Raw genomic sequence first — 23,899 nt, 5'->3', positions numbered from 1 at the left:
GGAATGCTTCTTTATGGGCAGTATCCCTGCTTTAAGAGTGGGGTACTGGGCTACCACCTTCTTGTCTTTATCTGCTTACATCTTCCAACATGGAACCTCCATCCTACAAAAAAACTGAGGTGAGGGAGAGTGGGATCCAGAAACTTTTAGTGTGTCATCTGTGAGGTAGAGCCTTCCCTTTATGAGTGGAGATGAGTAAAAGAAGCCTAGAAATCTTTGGATGCACTTGTCTCAAATTTGTCCTCTGCTGTATGTATCTCAGTGTGGGGGAGATCACTGGTGGCCTGTTCCTCCCAGAGAGATACCATAGCCCTCAACTGGGAGCTTGGAGGAGAGGCTCTTTGTTTGCTACACTGTCTGATCTGAGAAGGGAAAGGGAGTGAGTCATGGTTCCGATTCCCCTCTCTCTGGCTGTGCTTACTTAGGTTTAGTAAATCCTCTTTAGTAACAGTAGTCATTTTCTATATGCCTTCAGGCAATTTCCAAAGACTTTAAATGGTTGTTTTTAAAAATAATTTTCACCAGTTATGTTTCCTTTGCTGGGGAGCAGGTTTGTTGAGCTCTTCATGCTTCCATTCTGGAAATGGAACTTCAGCTATGGATATTCCTATTTGCACCTCCTACTGACATGAACAAGAATTTCTTTAGATTAGAAATACTGGGCGCCTGGGTGGCTCAGTGGGTTGAGCCGCTGCCTTCGGCTCAGGTCATGATCTCAGGGTCCTGGGATCGAGTCCCGCATCGGGCTCTCTGCTCAGCGGGGAGCCTGCTTCCCTCTCTCTCTCTCTGCCTGCCTCTCCATCTACTTGTGATTTCTCTCTGTCAAATAAATAAAAAAAATCTTTAAAAAAAAAAAAGAAAAGAAATACTGGGTTAAAGAGTGTGCAAATGGGAATCAATTTGGTACAATCTTGTAAAGTTGAACAAAGCAATTGTACCAAATTATATTACCATCATCAAATGGTAGAGTTCCTGTTGCTGCACATCTAACACTTCATATTGTCATTGGACTAATTAATTTGTCTGTCTAGGTAGATACAAAGTGATACCTCACTGTGGTCTTAATTTAATTTTCCTTGTCATTGCCATCTGTGTTTTGTTGGCCTTTTGGATATTTGTCCTTTGAACATAAGTGAACTAAAATTTTCTCCCATTTTGTCTTCTTTCTGGTTGTGTTTTTTGTTTTTTGTTTTTTTTTTTTTAACCTGATAGTGTCTTCTGCTAAACAAAAGTTTTTTTTTTAATATATTCAAAAGCAACAGACTTATTTAAGAAATTCTTCCCTATCTCAATTTCAGAAAGACAATTTTCTACACTATCTAAGAGTTTAAAAGGTTTTACTTTTTACCTTTGTATTCTTAATGCCCTTGAGGTTTTGTGTGTGGTTTGAAACTTTTAACATTTTTCATATAGATAACTTATTGACACAGTGTTATTTATTGAATAGTTGTTCTTTTTCTCACTAATCTGCAGTGCCTTCTAGGAGAAATTGTTATGACATATCTGAAAGAGTCTGTTTTGGAATTCTCCAGTTTATTCCATTGGTTACTTTGTGTAGTCTGGTTCTGTTACCATACCATCTTACTGTTTTATAGTTTGATGTCATGAAGGAAAAGCGTTTGGCTTCTTTTAAGTAGCTTTGAGTGAAAACATTTTTTCCATATTGAGTGAAAACACAATAATTAGTATACATGGAGTTCAGTATGTATTAATCACTTTTTCAGAGCATTTTACAGCATTGAAAGAAATGATCAGAGCACAAAATATATGATGATTGTTTCATTTATTAGCTTAGAAGTCCTGTTTTGTTTTCTTTTAACTCTAGGAACAGTTTTGATCAAAAGTAACAGTGGCCAGTTGATGTTGGTATCTCCTCAGCAAGCTGTGACAAGAGCAGAGACCACTACTAACGTGACTTCAAGGCCAGCTGTACCAGCGAATACTCATACAGTCAAAATCTGTACAATGCCGGTAATATTTCTTAGTTTTTTTTTTAATTCTCCTTAATTTTTCAGCTATTTTCTTCATATAAATGTGTATGTATTTGTCAAAAATAATAGATTCTGCTCAACTTTTTGAATTAAGCCACTTTTTTTTTTAAGATTTTATTTATTTATTTGACAGAGATCACAAGTAGGCAGAGAGGCAGGCGGGGGTTGTTGGGTGCTGTGGAGGCAGGCTCTCTGCTGAGCAGAGAGCCTAATGCTGGGCTCCATCCCAGAACCCTGGGATCATGAGCTGAGTCAAAGGCAGAGGCTTTAACCCACTGAGCCACCTAAGCACCCCGGTTAAGCCACTTTCTTTAAACATGTTTTTAAGGTGTTTAGTTTTGTCGTTTGGTAATTGCTAAAATAATAATGATGCAGTCTTCATATTCAAAGATTTTATCAAGGGAATAATCAGGGGAATGTTCAGTGGGCTATTTGTATCTCTGAATGGAAAGGAGATAATCATTCTGTTTCAATTTTAGTTTGTGGTAAAATATTAACACTACAGTTTATAGTATTCATTTTTATACATATCTTACAGGACTGATTTTTTAAGAAATTCAGAAATCTGTAATATTTCATTAGTTGGTGGTGTTAGTACATACATAATAATTTTTCCAGATAACTAAAATTCATCTTGTATGTCAGGTTAAAAAAATTTTTTTTACACAAAAAAAGGAAAGAAAAAGAAAAAATATAATAAAAAAATACAATAAAAAATTTTAATGGTATCTTTCTCAGTAAAATAAATGCTGACTATAGTATAACATTTTCTTGACGAGTCAGGCTCATCCTAAGGAAGGATTGCATAGTATTCTGTGGTAATATTCTTTGGTAGTTCTGTCCACTTCCCCTGCTAGCCCTCATTTTATGCTTTCCTAGTATTTGGTTCCAGGTTCCTGACTATTTTCTCTGTTACTGTTACCGTTCAGTGACAGCTGCTCCTTTCCTTTCTAATTTGCTTTATCAGCTGCTGTGAGTTGAGAATATAGATTTTTGTTTATAATTAGATGATAAATAAGAATACATTTATCTTCTCTAAAAGCCAAAGAATAAAGTTCAACATTTTAATGCTAAAATACTGTGATATTTATTTGTTAAATCAACTGCCACCTTAGGAGTACGAAATGGGTGTCAGTTGGCCAGTTGACCAGTTAGGTTCATAGTGGTGAATGTGCTTAAAATCTCTAAGGTTGTAAAGCCAGTTATAACAGAGAAGTTTGCTATGGTGAAGTGTTTTAATGTTTAATGTTTTTCTGCAGCACTGATTGATTTAAAATTATTAATGCTGATGACTATTCTCTCTCCTCTCTTCCCCCTCCAGAATTCTAGTTCACAGTTAATTAAGAAAGTGGCAGTGGCACCTGTTAAAAAATTGGCACAAATAGGAACTACTGCGGTAACCACTGTTCCAAAGCCTTCCTCAGTACAAGTAAGTTGTGACTGACTTGTGTTCATGCATGCACTGGTTTTTTGTCTCATCATCTTTCTCTGAGTTGCCACAATGACCATGTGACCTTGAAGAAAGCAAGTCAGTGATACTTGGTGACACTTACCAAAGTGGGAACTATTGGAGGTGTGGAAAACACAAGATAAAGATGGTGTATATTCTTAAAATATCAGTTTTATTTGAATGTATTAAATTAATACAAATGCATCTAATAACCATATGTCAGTGTGTCTAGAAGCAGTTGCTGGGATAGAATTTTGGCATAGGAGGTATTTATTAGTTGTTAATATCTGTGGAAGGGAAGGAGAGTAAGACTTTGAATAGATGCAGGCCCAGTAAAGCCTCTGCCAACTAGGTGGGGGAAATATGGCCTGTCAGAGTTCTACCGTGTGCCAGCATTGGTCAGCTGGGCCTTAATTCGCTCTCTGTGATAAGTCACTGGTTGTCAACTCCACAGGGAGAGTTGTGCTGTTGGGCAGGGTAATTCTCTGTAGGTGAAACAAACTCTGAAAGAATTGGCATCTGACATAATAGCATTCCCAACAGCTGAGACAACACAGATTTCCTTTTAATGGCATATCATGGTTTAATTCTTGTGTCCCTGGGTGCTACTTCCTGAACCATGTTAGAGGCCAGATCTTTTGGGATTCCAGTGGGTTTCTTCCTTGGGGAAACAAAGAAGAGGAGGTACTAGGATAAACTACAGTCCCCCACCACTGTGGCTGATAGTCATCATGTCCTTCCTTCACTACCCTATTCTATTCATTCTAGATTCCCTCCAATCTCAATAACTCTGCTGGTCTTGGTAACTTAACTGGTAGTGTGACCAGACCTTAATCCCTGAGAGATCTGAGGTCCTAATCCCCATGCTTTCTTGAAGCAAGAGTTACTGGACTTGTCCACTGGTCATACAATTGGGCAAGGAAATGCCAGCAGGTGCTTAACTGGATCACCTAGTTTCATTCACCACACATACTGTTCTCAGTCTTTATTTAAATTTTTTTTTTTTTTTAAAGATTTTATTTATTTATTTGAGAGAGAGAGACAGTGAGAAAGAGCATGAGTGAGGAGAAGGTCAGAGAGCGAAGCAGACTCCCCATGGAGCTGGGAGCCTGATGTGGGACTCGATCCTGGGACTCCAGGATCACGCCCTGAGCCGAAGGCAGTCGTCCAACCAACTGCGCCACCCAGGCGTCCCTGTTCTCAGTCTTTATTGTGTAATAGCAACTCTACCTATTCTAGATGTCAGGTCACTTACGCCTGCCACAATAATGATTCTTTACTGTTGTTCCCTGGACGCTAGGAACCTGAAGTACCCAGGAGGCATTCATCCATTCATGGATGATTCCCATTCATCCCTCTGCTCCTCTATTGCTTGGTCTCTATTGGAGACAGTACCATAAAGAATTTGTTGATACAGTTTACACTGAGTCTTGGAGGATGGAATTCCATCTTCCTTTAATACTGAGTTTGCACCTCACCTGTGCCCTCTACAGGCTGTTCTGATACTTTGTAGGCTGCCAGCTTCTAAGTCACACCCCCCAGACATTTCATCATCAGTGCCAGTGTGGTCTCTCAAAGCATGGAAATAGAATGGGCTGGGCTATAATATCAGGAGTTATGTTTGAGTTTAAGATGGTCCACCCATTACTGCAGTGGGATTATGTAGGTAGAGTAGACTGGGGTTGTGTGCCTCCCTGTGCCTCTTAAGAGGAAGAGTTGGCATGGGAGGTGCAGGTATCTGGTAAGGTACAGCTAATAGCTATATTAGAAAGAGCGATGAAGGGGCACCTGGGTGGCTCACTGGGTTAAGCCTCTGCCTTCAGCTCAGGTCATGATCTCAGGGTCCTGGGTTTGAGCCTCGCATCAGGCTCTCTGCTTTGTGGGGAGCCTGCTTCCCCTTCTGTCTCTTCCTGCCTTTCTTCCTCCTTGTGATCTCTCTGTCAAATAAAGAAAATCTTAAAAAAAAAAAAAAGTTATGAAGGACAGATTTTGTACTAGAGACAGTAAAATATTAACAAGGAAAGTAGAAATGCCATAAATGCTTCCTCTCTTCACAAAAAAAAAGGATGCTTTTTCTGAGCTCACATTTCATTGACCCTTATTTTGCTTCATAAGGGAGAGGAACTTTGAGGTTCCCTGAGGAACGCTTCCCATTGGTCCAGAAAGGTAATCATAATCACTAGCTAAATGTTTAGATTATGCTTTCTTTAATAGTAGTTTAAGGGGTTAATGGCAGGGGTTAATATAGACTCACTGAAGAAAGAGTATTTAATTACTATAGATTAACCTGAAAAAATTTATTTGACAGTCTCCAAAAGGATTCAGAGAAACTGCACAGTAGTTGTCCTTGGAGAGCAAGACTAAAGCTAGGAATAGGAAGGTGACTCATTTTCATTGTTGCCTTGAGATCTACTTTAATAATAGTTTACTAATTTAGGTACAATTTTTAATTTTACCTTTTTTGCTTAACATTTCATCATCTAGTTTTCATCATTAATCCGTGTTTTTTCTTTCCCCATTTTTACCCTTAAAGCATGCTTCATCTAATATAGGCTCCAGTCTTTCTAAAGTGGAAAATTTTGGTGTACATTTGCACTTATTTTGACTGTTAGCAAAGGAAATATTCTCAAAGGTGATTGCAACCTGACCTTTTTGTGTTGTAGGCGTCTAGTATACAAATATTTAAAATCATGGTGCAATTTCAGTTTTCTGAGTCATTTGTAAATACTGTTGTCTCCCCTATCACCTTCAAACTTTACCCATGTTCTGTAATTTTCAGTATTTGTTCTAAAATAAGATTTTTGCTTTAACTCAGGGTTGTCTAAATTTTTGCCTTACTTGTGATTTCATGTATTAAACCTTTTATCCTGCAGGTGGTGCTATAATCACACCTCATTTCAATAGAAGGTGGAAGACCTAACCAAAATTCTTGTCAGTGTGAAAATAAGATATCAAAGTTTGTAATATTCATTATGCTTACTCTGATAGTCTACATAAAAGCAGCTTATCTGAATATAAGATGATCAGTAGATCTCTCTGCTTTATACTTAAGAAAAAGCAGAAAATTGTGGAATAGAATATTCTATATTTTCATATAAAGACTTATTATTTCAAATTCTTTTTAGAGAATTATTAATAATGTGTTTTGAGGACCATGCTCTTGGTACTGTTTTTCAGAAACAACCCTAGAAGAATAGGGAGGTACCATTTCTATCCTTGTTTTTTTACAGAATCAGAGGATTAGCAAGATTAAGTAACTTGCTTGAGGTCAACACTCAGTAGGTGTCAGGGAAAAGTAGGTAGGTAGATATGCTGGCTAATTGAACATAAAAGAAAAAGATAAAGTAGGTAGGGTAGATGAGAATAAAACCCAGATCTACTGAAATCCAGAGCTCTTACAACAGTGTTCCGATGCCTTAGACTAGTAGAGCGTAACATGAAAGCAAAGATGTCAAGATCCATTTGTAGCCTGGTAAGTGGGAAGTGAGGCACCTGCTGTGGTACAGTTCATAGTAATACATATCTAATTGTGCACTACTTTTAATTTCAGTCTGTAGCTGTGCCAACAAATGTTGTCACTGTTACTCCTGTAAAGCCGTTGAATTCTGTAACTACCTTGAAGCCTTCAACTTTGGGAGCATCAGCTGCCCCCTCAAATGAGCCCAGTCTCAAAGCAGAGAACTCAGCAGCTGCTCAGACAAGTCTTTCTCCGGTAAGCTCTTCTCTCCATCTTCCATGACTATGTCTCTTTACAAATTTTCTTGAATTCTGTTTTCCAGCTAACGTTTGTGTTTGTATTTCTCTATTTAGGCGATGCTAGAAAATGTGAAGAAATGTAAGAACTTCCTTGCAATGTTAATAAAACTAGCATGTAGTGGATCACAGTCCCCAGAAATGGGGCAGAATGTAAAGAAACTGGTGGAACAACTTTTGGTAAGTTAGTATTATGAAAGCTTAAATTCTGTAAGAATTTGTAGAACATGTTTTATTTTTATTTTTATTTTTTTTAAAGATTTTATTTATTTATTTGACAGAGAGAGATTACAAGCAGGCAGAGAGGCAGGCAGAGAGAGAGAAGGAAGCAGGCTCCCTGCTGAGCAGAGAGCCCGATGCGGGCCTCGATCCCAGGACCCTGAGATCATGACCTGAGCCGAAGGCAGCGGCTTAACCCACTGAGCCACCCAGGCGCCCTGTAGAACATGTTTTAAATGGGACTTATCTTTAAATGAGGTTTATTATAGATGGATTTTTTGGGGTAAGCTTTTGCTTTTTAATATGTAATGATAATAAATCTGAAACAAGTAAATCTATTACATTACTCGTATATGCCGTAGCTTAAAAGGGCCTTGGGGGGGCGCCTGGGTGGCTCAGTGGGTTGGGCCTCTGCCTTCGGCTCTGGTCATGATCTCGGGGTCCTGGGATCGAGCCCCGTGTCGGGGTCTCTGCTCAGTTGAGAGCCTGCTTCCCTCTCTCTCTCTGCCTGTCTCTGTGCCTACTTGTAATCTTTGTCAAATAAATAAATAAAATCTTAAAAAAAAAAAAGGGCCTTGGGGAAGGGTGCCTGGTTGGCTCAGTTGGTTGAGTGTCTGACTCTTGAATTTGGCTCAGATCGTGATCTCAGAGCCCTGGGATCAAGCCCCATGTCAGGCTTCATGCTCAGCAGGGAGTCTGCTTGAGGATTCTCTCTCTCCCTCTGCCACTCCACATGTACTCTTTCTCTCTGAAACCAATTTTAAAAATCTTAAAAAAAAAAAAAAAGCCTTGGACAGAAAGTTGACTCTTTGGTCAAATAAAATATTGTTAATGGAATTGCGAATGCCAGAAAGCCAGGCTATGAACAAATGATGAAATTCAGTTCTCTTAAGTCCAAACAACATACTTTGTAACCTGTGGAAGTAAGTGAACTTTCTTAAGTTTTAGTTTCCTTTTCTGTAAGATGAGCGGAGTAATAAATATAATGATCTTTGTGTCCCAAGTTCCAAGATGCTGTGTTTTTTAGCTGTTAAGTTATATATCAATCGCTTTTTATATCCTCTTTCAGGTAAATTGCTTAGGTACATTAAATCAGATGAAGGTGGAAATTAGCAAATGTTGCATATTCTATGCTTAAGAAATATGCTGAGGGTGTAATTGACAAACACAGTTTTGGGTTTTTTTAAGTACTAAAATCTACACATTTCTCTGACTGTATAATGAGAATTTTGTGTATTTTTTGTATAAAAATGGTTACTTTTTCCCAGCAGAAAATGTGTATATTTCAAATATTGCACTGGAAAACAAATATAATTTATAAATATATATTTTTTAAGATTTTATTTATTTATTTGACAGAGAGAGATCACAAGTAGGCAGAGAGGCAGGCAGAGTGAGAGAGAGGAGGAAGCAGGCTCCCCAATGAGCAGAGAGTCCGATGCGGGGCTCGATCCCAGGACCCTGAGATCATGACCTGAGCCGAAGGCGGAGGCTTTAACCCACTGAGCCACCCAAGCACCCCTAATTTATAAATATTAAAACATCTTTACTACTGTTTTTTGTGCTACCTATAATTTGTTAGAAATAGAGCACATTTAAAATGGTTAGTTTTCCACTTGGGATAACTCTTTTAGATATTTAAAATTATAAGTCCTATAAGTAAATTTTTAACTTCCAAGCATTTTTTAAAATTTCAGTTAACTTAAATTTTTAATTTTTGATTGAAGTATAGTTAACATAAATATTATGTTACTGTCAGGTGTAGAATATGGTGATTTGGTAATTATTAACATTACAAAATATGGCATCAGCATAGTTACCATCTGTCACTGTAAAAAGTTATTACAATATTATTGGCTATATTTCCTAAGCTGTACTTTTTATCCCTCTTATTTTCTTATTTTATAACTAGAAGTTTTCCCTTCTTTAACCACTCACCTATTTTGCCCATCTCCCTACTCCACTCCCCAGTTTGTGCTCTGTGTTGTATCTTTTTTTGTTTGTATTATTTTTTTGAAGTTACACATATATTTGAAATCTTAGCGTATTTGTCTTTCTCTGTCTGACTTATTTCACTTAGCCTAATACCCTCTAAGTCCATCCATGTTGTGAATGGCAAGATCTCATTCTATTTTATGGCTGAGTAATATTTCATTGTATGCATATACTACATCTTCTTTATCTAGTCATCTATTAATGGACACTTGGTTGCTTTCATGTCTTGGCTATTGTAAACAGTGCTGCTATAAACATAGGAATGCATATATCTTTACAAATCAGTGTTTTTGTTTTCTTTGGGTAAATAACCCAGACGTAGTATTACTGGATCGTGTGTTATTTCAATTTAAAAATTTTTGAGAAACCTTCATACTGTTTTCCACGGTGACTACACCAATTTATATTCCTACCAACAGTTACTTTTCTCTACAATCCTTGCCAACACTTGTTATTTCTTATCCTTTTGGTATTAGCCATTTTGACTGGTGTGAGGTAATATATCATTGTGGTTTTTATTTTCATTTCTCTGATGATTAGTAATGTTGAGCATTTTTCATTTGTCTTTTGGCCATCCTAAGTTTTCTTCGGAAATACATCTGTTCAGGTCCTCAGTCTGTTGTTAATCAGATTAGTTTTGGTAATTGAGTTCTATGAATTTATTTTGGATCTTAACCCTTTATCAGATATGTCATTTGCGAACTCTTCTCCCTATTCAATAAGTTGCCTTTTTGTTTTGTTGATCGTTTCCTTTATTCTGCAGAAGCTTTTCAGTTTGATGTAGTCTCAGTGGTTTATTTTTGCTTTTATTTCCTTTGCCTAAGAAGGCATATTCAGAAAAATACTGCTAAGGCTAATGTCCAGGGGTTACCACCTGTGTTTTCTTCTAGGACATTTATAGTTTCAGGCCTCACATTTAAGCCCTTAATCCATTTTGAGTGGATTTTGGGGTATGGTTTAAGGAAGTTGTCCAGTTTCATTCTTATGCATACAGCTGTCCAATTTTCACAACACCCTTTATTGAAGAGACTATCTTTTCCCCATTGTATATTCTCGTCTTCTTTATTGTAGATTAATTGACCATAAAATTGTGGGTTTATTTCTTATCTCTCGATTCCGTTCCATTGATCTCTGTGTCTGTTTTGTGTCAGTACCATACTGTTTTGATTATTATAGCTTTGTAATAGAATTTGAATTCTGGAATTGTGATACCTCCAGCTTTGTTCAAGATTGCTTTGGCTATTCAGAGTCTTTTGTGGTTCCCCACAAATTTTGGGATTATTTGTTCTAGCTCTGTGAAAAATGCTATTGGTATTTTGATAGGGATTGAATTGAAACTGTAGATTTCTTTGGGTAGTATGGACATCTTAATAGTATTAATTCTTTCAGTGCATGAACACAGTGTATGGTTCCATTTATTTGTGGTCTTTTCAGTTTCTTTCATTAGTGTCTTACAGTTTTCACAGTACAGGTAGGTCTTTTACTTGCTTACATCAATCATGAGATAATAAACATACCTTTCCTCTGTTAAAATATTTGTAAACCTAAAAGTGTTTTTCTTTCTCCTGTTCCTCAGGATGCAAAAATTGAAGCAGAAGAATTTACTAGACAACTGTATATTGAACTCAAGTCTTCACCTCAGCCTCATCTAGTTCCTTTTCTTAAGGTAAAGTTACGTGTTACTTTGAAGAAATTATTTGAGTTAGATTTCCTTAAAATAAATTTTAAAAATAATTGGAATCCTTAATATTTCAATATGATAGCTATGTGAAGTTACTAACCGTGGAGGAGAAAGCTCTCAAATGTTGCAATCTGTTAAGAATGTTCATAGTTCATATTCTTTGGATTGAAACACTTTGGGAAAACAAAACCAGCTTCTCATTCATGAACATAACATAATGATTATATTGGTAAAGCTTACATCTTCAAAGGCTTGACTTTTCCTTTAAAATAGGGCCTTCTCCTTTGTGCTAATGACTCATCTTCTCCTAGAAATAATAAATCAAATAGTGCCAGATTTGGTGGGAAAGCTGTTATTCTTAAAAAATTGACTTATGGGGCACCTGGGTGGCTCAGAGGGTTAGGCCTCTGCTTTTAGCTCGGGTCATGGTCTCAGGGTCCTGGGATTGAGCCCTGCATCGGGCTCTCTGCTTGGTGGGGAGCCTGGTTCCCCTCTCTCTCGGCCTGCCTCTCTGCCTACTTGTGATCTCTGTCAAATAAATAAATAAAACCTTTTAAAAAATTGACTTATGTTGTTAGTAAGCATACTCTTTTCTAAGATTTGTTGAATTAAATAGAATTTTGATGTGAAACAGTAATTTGATAACAAGAGACTATAAAAATATATTTTTTTGGATACTCAGAAGCTGAAGAGGAATCAAGTTGAAATTTTAAAAGTCATTAAAGAACTGGAATTACAATGAACCACAGAATTATCCCATAAATTTTGAAATAATGGAATGAGGAGTGGCCATTAGAAATATTTGGTTTAGGGGCGCTTAGACTCTTGGTTTTGGCTCTGGTCGTGATCTCAGGGTTTTAAGATTGAGCCCATGGTCGGGCTCAGTGTGGAGTGCACTCAAGATTCTCTCTCCCTCTCTCACGGCCGCTCCTGCTCATACTTGCTCTCTTGGTCTCTCTCTGTCCCCCAAATAAATGAATATTTCTTAAAAAAATTAAAGAGGACTATTTGGTTTGATTGTCTAGAGGAGATGAAAGAGGCGCTGTAGTGGAAGACTCCTTTTGGTTGCCTCATTAAAAAAAAGAGTGGGAAGGGAAATGGAGCACATTTCCAGAAGCATCTTAAGATAATGGAAATGTCAATAGAAGGGTGAGCACATTGATTAGGAGGGTGCCAATCATGTGATATAAAATGTGGCTAAAGAAACAGAATGTTTCAGCTAGAGGAGATAGGGAAAGGGAGGTTGAAGGTTCAGCATAATACTTAATATCAAATGACTAGTGCCCTGTTTTTGGATGATCCTCTTGATTGAGAAATTAGAGGCAGTTCTTCCTTGGGTCCCTTTCAGTGCAAAAGTTCTTTGGGCAGTAGGTTGTCTACATTAATGCTGACAACTCTTACATTTATCTGTATTTCATACTCATTGGAGATAACTGGAGGAGAAGGGAGGAGATCATGTATGTTCTTATTATTCGTCCAATGCTATGCTAGATACTTTACTTTTAATTTGGATTGTTTGCACTTATTTTTCGTATCTGTCTTTTGAGAATACTACGTAGTAGATATTATAGTATTTTTCATTTTAGAGATTCAAACACTGTTTATATCGACTAATTTTTTGTCAAACTTAGAGGTCCAGAATTTATCCTATCTGACTCTACTTGCTAGGTAACAATACTTTTAAGTTACCAAATAAAACTGAAGTTTTTTTGATTTGTATGTATTTTCTAAGGACCTATTAAGCCTTGTGATTTGTTTCCTTAGGACACCCCCCCCTCCCACATTTGGGGCATTGAATGTTGCATAGAGGTGAGGGATTTAGCGTTTAATCTCTGGCCAGCTGATCAAGAGATAATTTAATATACATTTTTTGTAAAAATTTCTCCGAGTCTGATTATTTTAACATTTGTTCCAATTGTGTTTTTCTCAGGACCCCTTCATATTAGATTTCTAGCTTAAATTTAATAGATCACTTCATTTTTTTATATATTTCCAAAGCAGCTTGTTTTCCACTATTTTTTAAGTTTGGAAAAAGATTATGAGACTTTCTGCTTCTTATTTTCCTTTGTTACTATTTATATACATATTTGAAAACCTTCAGAGAAGAACTTCTAAATCCTTTTTTAATAAAAAAGTAAAAGATGTAACTAAAAGGAAGAAAATAACAGTGGTTCTCATTTGCTTCTAAAATTCAGTCAGACTGCTTTTGTTTAAGTATCAGAATAGGGAAACTTCCACATAGCCCTTGAATTCACCAAAAGATAATCTGCTATCTAACTCCTTTTCCATTTTTTTCCCCCTTACTCAAAAACAAAAGAAACAAAACGCTCAGGGATAAAAAGGCAGTGTTCTACTTTTTAGTTCAAATTGCCTTTACTCTTTTAGAAAGATACAAGGAGAGATACCAACTTAAAATCTAGTCAGAAAATATTCTAGCTCCATTAAGGAAATTGCCCGTGTTTGTATTTGCTTTATTTTATTATTTTTTTAAAGCTTTTATTTATTTATCACAGAAAGAGCACAAGCAGGGGGAGCAGCAGGGCAGAGGGAGAAGCAGGCTCTTCACTGAGGAAGGAACCCGATGCACGACTCCGTTCCAAGACTCCGGGATTATAACCCGAGCTGAAGGCAGACAGTTAACTGACTGAGCCACCCAGGCTTCCCATGTATTAGTTTTATTTTGATTTAGAGACTGTTTTTATCCACAGTTTGAAAGTTATTTAACAAAAACTTTTTTTTTAAAGATTCTGTTGTCATGTAAAGAAACTTACTGATAGAAAAATTATTAGTTATCTATTATGGGGGATAAGTAAATACAAACAAGTATGACACAGTGCTTTATTTTACCAAATTGATCTTGAGGGATATAAAATAAATTTAATACTGAGCGGTAATAATTTTGTATTGAAAAATAAAGTACTTGTGGGCTTTAAATTGGTTGTATCCTGGATATTGTTAGGATATGACTGCCAAGTGATACCAGGTTTCCTCAACTGAAATACCTGATATGCTTCTGATTTATCTTATGTTGTAAAGCTCTGAAATACAAAGTAATTCTAATTTACTAGGAGCTAATTTGTTTGGTTATCAGGTTCTTTTTTCTCCCCTATTTCTAGAAAAGTGTGATTGCCTTACGACAACTCATGCCCAACTCCCAGAGCTTTATTCAGCAGTGTGTTCAGCAGACCTCTAACGAGGTAGTCATTGCTACCTGTACCACAACAGCAACAACTTCTCCTGTGGTGACAACAACAGTTTGCTCAATCCAATCTGAAAAACCCATCATTGTTTCTGGAGCAACAACACCCAGTACTGTGTCAGTGTCGACTCTGAATCCACTTGCTGGTCCAGGGGGAACAAAAACTGGAGTTGTGACACTTCATTCTGTGGGTCCAGCTGCTGTACCAGGAGGAACAACAGCTGGGACTGTTTTGCTTCAGACTCCAAAACCGCTTGTGACATCTATTCAGAACACAGTTACAGCAGTCTCGCTTCAGCCTGAGAAGCCAGTTGTCTCTGGGACAGCAGTCACGTTGGCCCTTCCATCAGTAACTTTCGGAGAAACTTCAGCAGCAGCTATCTGTCTTCCATCTGTGAAACCTGTTGTTACTTCTGCTGGGACCACATCTGACAAGGCCGTCATTGCTCCTGTACAGATCAAACTTGCGCAGCCAGGCCCCATCCTTTCACAGCCAGCTGCGATTCCACAGGCAGTTAAAGTCAAACAACTAGTGAGTAACATTTCATTTCTTCTTCAGTTTTTTCTTTTGAAAATTTCAAACATTCAGAAAATTGGCAATACTAGTAAAACGAGCCCCTGAGTATCCTCAATGGAGTTTGAATAGTTGTTAACATTTTATCACATTTGCTGAGTCTCTTCCTCTCTCTATTCACACACATAAGCACACACACAGAACTTTTTCTTGAAACATTTTAGAGTTAATTGCAGTAGTTGTGACATTGTACCTCTAAGTACTGTGTATCTCTTAAGGAAAATGATTTTTTTTTTTAACATAATGGCCTTGCACTTACTTTACACTTAAATATTTAATACTGGTATAATTTTTTTCCCAGCTGTCCCAACAGTGTCAGTTATAGCTAATAATGTCCTTTTTTCTGATATTGTTTGTGATAGAGACCTGCGTATTGTATTTACCTGTCATTTCTCTTTAGGCTCCTTTAATCTAAAACATGCTCCCCAGCCCTTTTGTATTTGCTCATTCTGTTGTAACAGCTTTAAGTACCTACACTAGTTTGCAGAATGTCCTTTGTTTTGTCTAATTGTTTCCTCAAGATTAGATTCAGACTAAATCTTTGGGGCAAGGTTATTACAGATGTAATGTTATGGTAACGTTTCCCAAGAAAAATGTGCTAAGGGGAGAGGGAAACGGGAGTAGATGAGTTGAAGTTGTGTTTTTTTTCCCTAAACTTGGTAGATTGAGAGTTTCTTAGGTGAAAGAAAGAAATCTTAACTATTTATCAATTAGTGTTGTTAACCTTAGAAATAAAGCTTTCTGTTATTTTACCAATAAAAATGGGTTTATTTGGGAATAGCAAAGAATTAGAATTCAGGACAAGCAAGATACAGTAAAACCATAGGCAGATCTAGAGAACAAAGAAAGGCCTTGTTTTTTAAAAAAAAAAAAAAAAAAAAAAAAAGGCCTCCTGCACAGGTAAGGCAGAAGTTGGAAAAGGCTGTTACAAACAGAAGTCCACTGGAGTAAACAGAAGTGCAGTGGCTTCTCATTGGCTGGATTGTGACAGTCTCTCATTGGCTAAGCTGTTGCTGGGCAAGGTGAAAATCTTCCTTCCTCCTGCAGATAAAGGATGGGCTTCTTCCTGTTGGGAATACAAGGTACCCCCGTTTCTGTTGGGGTCTGCAGTTGGTGACTAGTTACAGGGTGTGAGAGGTTCCCCTTCTGGCCTCCTGACTCATTTTAGTGAGTTTATTTTCATAGTATTTAAAACATTCTAGTTTATTCAAGACAGACTGTGAAATTATTGTTAACTTGTGGGAGACAGTACATGGTGAATTAATTAAAAATTGCATTTCTTAATAAACTCGCTTACCTTATACCATAATAGCTAGCTGTTCTTTTAATTTTTGGTAATTGCCTTGTTTGCTTTTGTAAATCTTTATGTTAAAGACCGTGTGTTGAATCTCTTTGTTTTAGTTTATTCTGCTTCTGGGGATAATAAAATCTAAGTAAACTTCCCAACCTTGTTGTCTGATCGGGAGAAGAGGAATATCTGTGGATGATTGTCTTTGAGGCAGAGGTCAGCTATGAGCATAAGATGAAAGGGGAAGGGGCGCCTGGATGGCTCAGTGGGTTAAGCCTCTGCCTTCAGCCCAGGTCACGATCTTAAATTCCTGGAATTGAGCCCCGTATCGGGCTCTCCGCTCAGCAGGGAGCCTGCTTCTGCCTCTCTCTCTGCCTGCCTCTCTGCCTACTTGTGATCTCTCTCTTTCTCTCTCTCTGTCAAATAAATAAATAAAATCTTAAAAAAAAAAAAACAGATGAAAGGGAAAGATGAGTTTGGACAGCGGTCAGACTCTTGGGTAGATAGGAAGTAATGTCATTTCCTGAGTGCTTACCATTTTTTATCCCTTCCTACCCTGAGTTCGATTTTCAAATCAAGAAGTGTGTATGCCTTGCAGTTTCTCTTGGGTTGTCTGAATTTAATCTCAGAGATGAAACCTTTTTAGAAGCAGTGACTCTTAAACATCAGTCTGAGCAGCCAATTTGGGAACCACTGAAAACAGAGTCATTGCCTGAAGGAAAGGCCTCTTTTTGGTAGAACTGAACAGAATTGAAATCCTTTTTATGGGTCATAAGCGATTCTTGAATCATTGCTAATCTTTATTGAACATCTATACCGTATTAGTTCCTGAAGGGAAATAACACTTTATAGCTATGTAGAGTTTTAAAAGCATGTATGTCGTGTATTAACTGTAGGTTTTTAAATAATTTTATAATGAAGAAAAGGCAGGGAGAAAACCAAGAATCCGGAAACATTAAGTGACCCATCCACTGGCACTCAGAAAGTATTGAATCTTAGACTAAAACCCAGGGTCTTTCCCATTAGGCTATGGTACTAATGAAAGAACGTCTGGGTTTCTAGAGTGTCCTGAAACAGGAAAACTTTGGCAGTAGTATTTTGACAACATTTATATTTTGTATGTTTGACTTGTTACACATTAGAAACAATTTCAATCAAGAAAAAATAAAACAGATTTTTCAGTGGGGGAAACTTGTTGGCTGATTCCAGGGAGGATAGGACTTTTGATCTCAGGATTGTGAGTTTGAGCCCCATGTTGGGTGTAAAGATTACTTAAAATTGAAAGAAAGAGAGAAAAAGAAAGGAAGGAAGGAAGAATGGATGGGAAAGAAAGGGAGGGAGGGACAGAAAGGAAGGAAGAAAAGAAAGAAAATCTAATGGTAAATATTAGGGATTTTTTTTTACTTCCTACTTTCATTCTTTTTTTTTTTTTTAAAGATTTTATTTATTCATTTGACAGATAGAGATCACAAGTAGGCAGAGAGGCAGGCAGAGAGAGAGAGGAGGAAGCAGGTTCTCCGAGGAGCAGGGAGCCCGATGTGGGGCTCCATCCCAGGACCCTGGGATCATGACCCGGGCCGAAGGCAGAGGCTTTAACCCACTGAGCCATCCAGGTGCCCCTCCTGCTTTCATTCTTTAAAAAAATGTGAAATGATTTAATTTTTCTGGTGAATTTCTGCTTTCTTGTTTGGCTTTTGTTTTAATTTTACTCAACAAATTTGATGTCTGTCAGTATTCATACCTTCCTATTTAAAATAGGAAGAGCACCTAGATACTGAAGATTCATTGTAATCTGTTTTATAACACATTTTTACCTAGGGCACAAAATAAGCCATTCTGTGTGGTAATGCCACAGAGAGGATTGAATTAGAGCATTCTTTCAAATCATAAACCATAGTCCAATTTAATTCCAGACAAATGGGGAGGAAAATATTCAGGGTGCTAGAAACATAAGAAAGCATTTAATGCACTTATAAGAGATGTGGCAAATAATAATTTAAAATATGGAAATTGCCATACTGGATCAAATCTGTGGTTTGTGCAACTCAGGATGTAGTCTCCAAAAATGAGCTGAAGAATACAAGTATGATTGTTCAATATTAAATTAATATTAAATTAAAATTTATTTCTGGGGTGCCTGGGTGGCTCAGTTGGTTAAGCGACTCTTGATTTGGGCTTGGGTCATGATCTCAGGGTCATGAGATTGAGGCCCCCCCCCCACCCCTTGGTGCTGGGTGTGGAGCCTGCTTGAGGTTCTTTCTCTCTCTCTCTCCCCCTTTGCCCCTCCCCCCACCCTGCTTTCTCATACCTACACACTCTCTAAAAAAATCTTTTGTTTGTATATTTCCTTTAGTGATTGCTCATAAAGTTTAAAACCTCTTCCAGGGGTGCATGGGTGGCTCAGTTGGCTAAGCAACTGCCTTCCGCTCAGGTCATGATTCCAGAGTCCCAGGATCTAGTCCCATATTGGACTCCCTGCTTGGCAGGGGGTCTGCTTCTCCATTTGACCTCTCCCATCTCATGCTCTCTCCTCTCATTCTCTCCCTCAAGTAAATAAAACCTTAAAAAAAAATCTTCTTCCTAATGTTTTATTTATTTCTAGCATGTACTAGTTTTTATGGATAATTGTTGAGGTTTCTTGCCTTCTGGATGTTTTAAATATCACACTTTCAGTTTATAAGGATCCTCTTAATCTCCCATTGCAGGGTTTAGATTTTATATAATTAATATTTTATGAAATAATACATTTCATATAATACATTTCAAATAATACATTATATTTTATCCTCTGGGGATCTGCTAGAATTCTTATCAAATGAAATAACTGGAATTGTTCACAGTTTCTTTAGATGAAAGATTTTCATTTTGTGCCGGTAGTTCATTGCTTTGTATATTTTGGTCCTCAAATGCTTGAATTTTTGAAATATGGGCCTAATCAGTAGTTCCTGTGATTTCATCTGGCAATCTAGTTCTTGTAAAGGTTAGTGTTATTGGTTACCTATCAGTTCTGGTATGGTAGGTGTTATATGATGTTACACACTCCAACTAAATGTTAAGCTTAATGTTTTTACCTTTCTTTAAAAGTTAATGAAAGAAAGTAGATGAATTGTACTATAGTCTGCTGATGATGGGAAGATAGTAACTAGAAGCTTTCTGTTTTGATGCTTAAAAGTTTTTCTTAGGATATTTGTGAAAAAACTGTTTTATTCATAGTTGAGCAAAAGCTAAATTTAATTTAAACTGAATATTATAATTTAAATTAAATTTAAACTTAATTAGCAAAAGCTAATTTAATAGAGAAAAACTAAATTTTAATTTCAATCTGATCATTTTTAGAATTAAATTTGATACATTTTAGTAACAAATTCTACCACATAAAAATTAAAAAATAAGCCTCTCAAATTCACAATATGTATGAATAAAATTCATGAATGAGAAAGTTAATTCAAGATTCCTGGTCTGTATTTTTAGAAAAAAAAGCTGAGAGGAAAAAAATTTAGAGAGTAAACTGAATGTTGTTACTCTTGCTAGTAGTAATCTTATATTTATATATCACTTGAATATCTTTTAGAATATTTTATACCTATTTATTTTTTTAAAGATTTTATTTATTTTATCTGAGAGGGAGAGAGGGAGAGATCACAGTTGGCGAGGAGGGGTAGAGGGAGAAGCAGTCTTTCCTCTGAGCATGGCGCCTGACTTAGGGCTCAATCCTAGGACTCTGGGATCATGACCTGAGCCAAAGGCAGAGGCTTAACTGACTGAGTCACCCAGGTGCCCAGAAATACTTTATATTAAGAGATAGGGCAGAAAGTTTGAGTATTATCATGGATATATTCCCTATTTCAGATATGTATTTCCCTGAGTGACTCTTTTACTTGCATTTCTTCCTTAACAGAATTGTTGATATTTGATAAATAAATGGTCAGTATGTTCAACATTCTCCAAATATTACTCTTTTGTAGATATAGGACAAAAAAAAATTAGTGTATTATTAAATGTGGCCATTTTCCATTTCATTATATTGAAGTAAAGATGGTCTCCTAAAACAAACTAATCCAGAATATCAGAAAAAAATGTGTTTTTGTACATCAAATTTTCTTCTGCTACCTAATTATTTTAAAGTAAGGTAGAACATTAAAGAATTTTCAACCAATACATTTTTATATGAAATAGCCTATGAGACATAATTCTGCTGACTGACTCTGACTTCAGTTTTCACTGGACAAGAAGTATTTTCAAGGTACAAACTTTAGTTTCTGAGTATGCTGGTGGCCAGTATTTTTATTAGAGAACTTGAGGTAAAAATTGATCTTGTTTCTTTTCTCCCTACTCATTAATTACTTCATTGGCTCAAGTAGTTCACTCTCATTTTCATATTGAACTGACCTAAGGATCTAGATTTAAGCACTTTTTCTTTCTGCATTCTATTAAGAGTGAGAGGAAAGGGCGCCTGGGTGGCACAGTGGGTTAAGCCGCTGCCTTCCGCTCAGGTCAGGATCTCAGGGTCCTGGGATCGAGTCCCGCATCGGGCTCTCTGCTCAGCGGGGAGCTTGCTTCCTCCTCTCTCTCTGCCTGCCTCTCTGCCTACTTGTGATCTGTCTCTGTCAAATAAATAAATAAAAATCTTTAAAAAAAAAAAAAAAAGAGTGAGAGGAAAGGTAGACGATTTTCTTCCACAGGTTATTTTTGCTTGTTCTAGAATTTCATATAAATCAAATCACACAATAAGCACATTTAAGTTTTTAACAGAAATTGATAGGTTCTCAATTTTAAGCAGCATTTATAGACTCCTATAAAGGCTGGTAATATAATTAAGAATTCATTTGAGCACATTTTTAAGTGTTTAGAAGGCCCTTTAAATGAAAGAAACAGTGTATTCTGAAGTTTATCAAGATTGAGTTTTAATATAGACTGTATATGGCAAAACAAGTTTTAACTTTCTTTTCTTCCTTTCTCTCTCTCTTTCTTTCTTTCTTTTTTTTTTTTTTAAGATTTCATTTATTTATTTGAGAGAGAAAGAGCAGAAGGTCAGAGGGAGAAGCAGACTCCCCATGTAGCTGGGAGCCCGATGCGGGACTCAATTCTGGGGCTCCAGGATCATGACTTGAGCTGAAGGCAATTGCCTAACCAACTGAGCCACCCAGGCGCCCAAGTTTCAACTTTCTTTGTAGGATTTTACTGGAGCTCTATGTTAAGATTCTGAGACTGGATAAGGTATATAGAAGTGATGCCATTTAGTGATGTATGCCATTGTCCCAGAAGTTAAGGAAATAGTGGTACAAGAACCACGTATTGGCTGTTACTGAGAAATAGTTGGCAACTAACATGTATTTTCTGACTGTAAAGCTGCAGCTTTTGTATAGTTAGGGTCCTCTGTTTTCTAGAACTCATCCTACCAAGTGCATGCCAGTAATCACATACTGAATATTATGTAGAAATTAGAGGAGATAATACCTTGATTCCAATCACTGTGTGTGTATGTACTACTTGATTAGAGGTAAGAATTTGATTGTTGTGTATTTATGAACAGGGGAGTAGGTGAGGGTTGAAATACAGGGAAAGGAAAGTGTAAGGGATGGGATCACCTGGGTGGCTCAGTTGGTTAAGTGCTGGACTCTTAATTTTGGCTCAGGTCATAATCTCAGGGTTGTGAGATCAATCTTCATCAGGCTCCTCGTTTAGTGAGGAGTCTGCTTGAGATTCTTTCCTTCTCCCCACTCCCTGCTCGCATGTGCTCTCTCTCTCTCTCTCTCAAATAAAATCTTTAAAAAAAAAAAAAAAGTAAGGCATCCTTATCTATTTGTTTCATCCGCACTTGTGTTTCTTTGCAACCTTTCCCTATGAAATTTACGAATAGTTCCTTGTCTGATATCCTGGAGCATAATGTAAAAATCATAATTAATGTAAAAAAAAATCCTTAAGTAATGGGCACCTGGGTGGGTCAGTTGGTTGAGCAACTGCCTCTGGCTCAGGTCATGATCATGGAATCCCACGATCAAGTCCTGCATGAGGCTCCCTGCTAAGTGGGGAGTCTTCTTCTCCCTCTGACCCTTTTCCCTCTGTCATTCTCTCTCTCTCTCTCCTTCTCTCACTCTCTCAATCTCTCTCTCTCAAATAAATAACTAAATAAATAAAGTCTTTAAAAAAAAACCCAGGTAGTACTGTGAAGCACTAGACCTGTATTTCTGTAAATTACTAGAGCCGTATTTTATGTTAACATCCAAATAAAACATCAGAATTTGATGTGTCAAAAGGAAAGGCTAAGGTATGTACTATTTATTGATTTTCCTGTCTAGTGGCCTTTTGGAGAGAAATTAAGTAAAGGACTTAAGTTTTTAAAAATATAATAGCTCTTTCTTTTGCTTGCCAAGTAGGAGTAAATACCTCTTTATGTGAATTTCAATCTATGATCATTTCAGTCTCCATAAATGCTATTCTAACACTGTTGTTTTAAATGGTACTTCTTTGAAAGAATAATGAATTCACTTATACTTTCTCATTCATTGTATTTTATTTTGTTCAGCAAGTGTGCAGGAGTATTCCACACATATGCTGCTTCAAGTGTTATAGTTATTAAGATACGGAATGAGAGGGATCCAGGATTGTTAAATCCCAGCTCAGAACTTCATGGTATATATAAATATCACATATAATATATATTTCTATATTTAATATATATGTAATAAATATAAATTAAATTTGTAAAGTTAGGGATATATATATGTGTGTGCACTTTTTTGAGGTTTTATTTAATCACTACACCAAGGTGGGGCTTGAACTCACAACCCCAAGATCAAGAGTCGCTTGCTCCGCCATTTAGCCATCCATGTGCCTCTATATATTTTTAACCAGCATATTTGCCTTCCTCTGCATGTATGATCTTGACCCCAGTTGTGCTGTAGGCAGAGTGAGGCACACCCAGGATCCTACAGTGGGCACTGAGGCACTGAGGCTTGCTTTGCCCAGCTTGTTCTTGCCAGGGCTACACACTGGTGCTGAGGTCTCATGGGGCCCACCCCTTTTCGCCCCATCCCCCACTCTTTATAGCTGAGGGTGCACACAACCAAGCTGTGTCCACCTCCAGGGCAGGCCTTTCGGCTGTTATTTGAGTACCTATCTAAATGGTATGAAGATTAACTCATAAACACTTCACTAATATTTTATTACTGTTTTTCACAAAATACTGGAAAAGAATACTTAATAAAGGATATTAAGGAAGAAAATGTGAATAGGAAGATAAGCCAAAATTGTTAGAGTGTTTCTGTTGAATTTCAGTCTGAATGCATAATGTGACTCTGAATGTATATTATTTTGTAGAATGTATTTTTTTCTAATAATATTCTCATTTTTAGTTATTTGAAACTTCAACTTTATTATTTTTCTAATTATAAATGTAGCTTATGCTAATCATAAAAAAGCAAGTAATGTAGATACCTGTAAAATATATAATAAATACACAAAGTAGAAAGCAAAATTACCCTGCAGTAGAATCCTAGGAAATAATCAGTTTGTTTTTTAACTTACAGACCTTTCTCTATGCATACACATATAAAAATTTTTTTTGAAGTACAGTTGATACACAGTATTAAGTCTCTCTTTTTTTTTTTTTTAAAGATTTTATTTATTTATTTGACAGAGATCACAAGTAGGCAGAGAGGCAGGCAGAGAGAGAGGAGGAAGCAGGCTTCTGCTGAGCAGGGAGCCCAATGTGGGGCTCGACCCCAGGCCCCTTGGATCATGACCTGA

At 36.9% G+C, this 23,899-nt stretch overlaps 1 protein-coding gene across 1 annotated transcript in view; it reads left to right on the top strand.

The window, feature by feature from the left end:
- TAF4B (TATA-box binding protein associated factor 4b) overlaps positions 1-23,899 on the top strand; it is a 132,081-nt gene that overhangs the window by 11,532 nt on the left and 96,650 nt on the right. The window contains exons 2-7 of the mRNA XM_044243243.1: positions 1,826-1,971; positions 3,313-3,420; positions 6,992-7,153; positions 7,252-7,374; positions 10,985-11,074; positions 14,206-14,820. Of these exons, the coding sequence (XP_044099178.1) occupies positions 1,826-1,971; positions 3,313-3,420; positions 6,992-7,153; positions 7,252-7,374; positions 10,985-11,074; positions 14,206-14,820 (1,244 nt within the window). The remainder of the gene's footprint in view (positions 1-1,825; positions 1,972-3,312; positions 3,421-6,991; positions 7,154-7,251; positions 7,375-10,984; positions 11,075-14,205; positions 14,821-23,899) is intronic.

This window comes from Neovison vison, chromosome 3 (genome assembly GCF_020171115.1).
Source record: "Neovison vison isolate M4711 chromosome 3, ASM_NN_V1, whole genome shotgun sequence".
In the NCBI taxonomy this organism is placed as follows: Eukaryota; Metazoa; Chordata; class Mammalia; order Carnivora; family Mustelidae; genus Neogale; species Neogale vison.
Note: the sequence above shows the minus strand (reverse complement) of the source record. Positions and strands in the feature narration are given on the sequence as shown.